Source organism: Trichechus manatus, unplaced genomic scaffold (assembly GCF_000243295.1).
Source record: "Trichechus manatus latirostris isolate Lorelei unplaced genomic scaffold, TriManLat1.0 scaffold00165, whole genome shotgun sequence".
Classification (NCBI taxonomy): Eukaryota; Metazoa; Chordata; class Mammalia; order Sirenia; family Trichechidae; genus Trichechus; species Trichechus manatus.
Genome location: NW_004444101.1, coordinates 4,626,148 through 4,629,133, shown reverse-complemented (window position 1 = coordinate 4,629,133; position 2,986 = coordinate 4,626,148). Strand labels below are relative to the sequence as shown.

Here is a 2,986-nt window from a genome sequence, read left to right as displayed (position 1 = left end):
TTCTGGCCACAGAATGCAGCTCGGCCCTTCACACGTCCATGCCCCACGGCACCCTGGTGGAGGGTGCCTGCGCCTTCCTCTTCCACCTGACCCTGCTCCGGTTACAGCACAGCCCTCCCGCCCTCAGGGTGCCGGCTGTGGCGCTGCTGGTCACTGTTCTGGCCTACACAGGTGAGTGGCCCCTCCAGACAAACCCCAGGGCTCCCTTGCACACTCCTGTGGACTTCCAGGGAAGGTGCTGCTGGCCAGAGGGTGGCGTGGTCACCGCTGGGACCCCTGGTGGGTTTGATGGGTTGGCAGGCAGGACTCGGCATGGAGGGAGGCCCTTGCCCAGACCATCCGTCTTGGCTGTGCCCTCATATCTCTGCTGCTCCCATCCTTTGGAGGACACCTCTCACCTGGGCAGAGGGGGCAGGTGGGTGCCAGGCATCTTCTTCAGGGACTTCCGGGGTCTGGGAGCCCCGTCTTATGTCACTCCCAGATTGAGTGGGAGAACAGGGCCTCCAGGAGGGTCTCCCCGTGGAGGGAGAGACACGGGGCCTTCACTGGCCAGCGCCATAGGGACAGACCTCCCAGGAGGCTGTGGACTAATTAGCAAGCACTCACATGTGCCCGGGCCCTGGGGTACAGTGCTCACGCGTGCCCGGGCCCTGGGGTGCAGTGTCACGCAGGCCCGGGCCCTGGGGTACAGCGCTTACGTGGGCCTGGCCAGATGCTGGGGTACAGCAAGGAGGGAGCTGAGGAGACTGAGCCTTCCAGAAGCTTCCATTCTGGGGTGGGCCAGGGAGTTGGCCAATAGGGAGAGAAAGCCAGCCCCACAGCCCCTGGGGTGGTGACCAGCTGGACCACAGAGGCTGCAAGGAGTGTCCCTGGAGCCCTGTGCAGATGGGGAAACTGAGGCACGGGTGGGGCGAAGCTTGCAGGGGCATGGCCAGGCTGCCTAGGCTCACCTGGGGGGGCTTGGGAGAAAAGAAGGGACTGAGTGGGGATGAGTCCAGCCTGGGGTGAGATCAGGACAGGGGTCGGGAGTCTCTGGTGAGACGCTGTCCCTGCTGCTCCCTGACCCGGCAACTTTTGGCCTTGGCTGCTCTGGCCTCGTGTCTCCATCAGTGAGGCAAGGGTGGAGGCGGGACACCCGGCCCTGAGAGCCGAGAGCCATGCCCAGGCCGGCAGAGCAGCACACGGGGGCGGGTTCCTGGTTTCTGGTGCTACATGGGGCCTGCCTCCCCCCTGCAGCCGGGCCCTTTACGTCCGCCTTCTTTAACCCTGCGTTGGCCTCTGCCGTCACCTTCCGCTGCTCGGGGCACACCTTGCTGGAGTATGTCCAGGTGTACTGGCTGGGCCCTCTGACAGGTAAGGCAGTGAGGGCCCAAGGCTCCTCCACAGAGCCCGGCTGGACAGTCCCCACCTGGGGGCTTGGGGGGGTCGGGGTGGGCCCCAGCAAGAGCTCCCGGGTCCACGCAGACCTCACGCAGCCTCAGCGCCCCCGCCTCCCCCCAGCAAGCCAGCTTGTTGCCATGACGGCGACATGGCCACATCCTGGTGCTTCCTGAACCAGAGTGGACGGGGAGAGATGGCCCACATGTTAACGGTCCTCAAAGTTCCCACCAAACCCGAAGGACAGGTGCTCTCCCAGCCGCAAGTCCATCCCCTGCCCCCAGGGCCAGGCTGCGGTTATGGGTCTCACCTCCTGCAGTTCTGGGCACCACCTGAGGGAGACGGCCAGCCCAGCCCCCACCCACCCCTCTCCTCCTCCCCCACAGCTCCACACCCACCCTTGCCCCACACACTGCCCCTGACCCTGGGCTGGCACCTTAGCCTTTGGGGGTGGCCTGGGAGAGGTCCGCGCCAGCTCTGGGAGCAGGTCAGGAGCAGGCAGGGCTCCCCCTGGTATGTCACCCCCTACGCCCCCTCCTGGCAAGTCCCCTGGCACTGAGTGGAGATCCTGGGGTGCGTGGCTGGGAGAGCCAGACAGGGCCAGGTGGGCCATGCCCAGGTCTGCTGCCCCACTGACCCGGGAGGGCCGCGTGCATGGCAATAGAGCTTAGGTGGGGGCCGTGGTCTCGGCTCACCGACCCTGTCTCTCGCAGGGATGGTCCTGGCTGTCCTGCTGTATCAGGGCAACCTCCCCTGGCTTTTTCAGAAGAACCTGTTCTACAGCCAGAAGAGCAAGTATCGAACCCCCAGAGGGAAGGCAGCCCCAGGGCCTGGGCACCCCCAGATTCCTGCAAAGGGGGGGAGCAGCAGGGACCCTGGGCGGAGCAGGGCAGGGCGGGCACTGCATCCCAATTGAACCCCTGGTCTGTGGGCACCACGTGGGCAGTACTTGGAGCCTTGAGGCCCCAGAGCCAAGGGGGGACTGACCCCACTCCCCGAATACCTTTTGTCAATAAACTACTTGTCAATAAGCCATTCCCAAGAACCGCTTCTGGAAGGGCAGGCAGGGTGGGCAGTCCACAGTGGAGGGTGGGTCGGGGCCCTCCTCCTTGCCACAGGGCTCGTTCTGGCCTCTTATTTAGAGAATAAAAATAAAACATAAAACCTGGGAGGAATGTAGCCCCGGTGGCACAGTGGTTAAGAGCTCGGCTGCTAACCAAAGGTCCGCAGTTCAAATCCACCAGCCGCTCCTTGGAAACCCTGTGTCGTTGCTGTTGTCAAGTGCCCTCGAGTCGGTTCTGACTCACAGTGACCCCTTGTGCAACAGAATGATACACCGCCCGGTCCTGCGCCATCCTCACAATCATCATTATGCTTGAGCCCGTTGTTGCAGCCACTGTGTCAGTCCATCTCTCTGAGGGTCTTCCTCTTTTTTGCTGACCCTCTAATTTACCAAGCATGATGTCCTTCTCCAGGGACTGACCCTCCTGATAACACGTCCAAAGTATGTGAGACACAGTCTCGCCATCCTTGCTCCTAAGGAGCGCTCTGGCTGCACTTCTTCCAAGACAGATTTGTTTGCTCTTCTGGCAGTCCGTGGCATATTCAC

The 2,986-nt window shown here is 63.0% G+C and overlaps 1 protein-coding gene across 1 annotated transcript in view; it reads left to right on the top strand.

Annotated features, from left to right (window-relative positions):
- Window positions 1-2,293, top strand: part of AQP12A (aquaporin 12A) — a 3,511-nt gene extending 1,218 nt beyond the window's left edge. Inside the window, exons 2-4 of the mRNA XM_004386511.1 lie at window positions 13-171; window positions 1,237-1,353; window positions 2,091-2,293. Coding sequence (XP_004386568.1) covers window positions 13-171; window positions 1,237-1,353; window positions 2,091-2,293 — 479 coding nt within the window. The remainder of the gene's footprint in view (window positions 1-12; window positions 172-1,236; window positions 1,354-2,090) is intronic.
- Window positions 2,294-2,986: the final 693 nt, after the last annotated feature.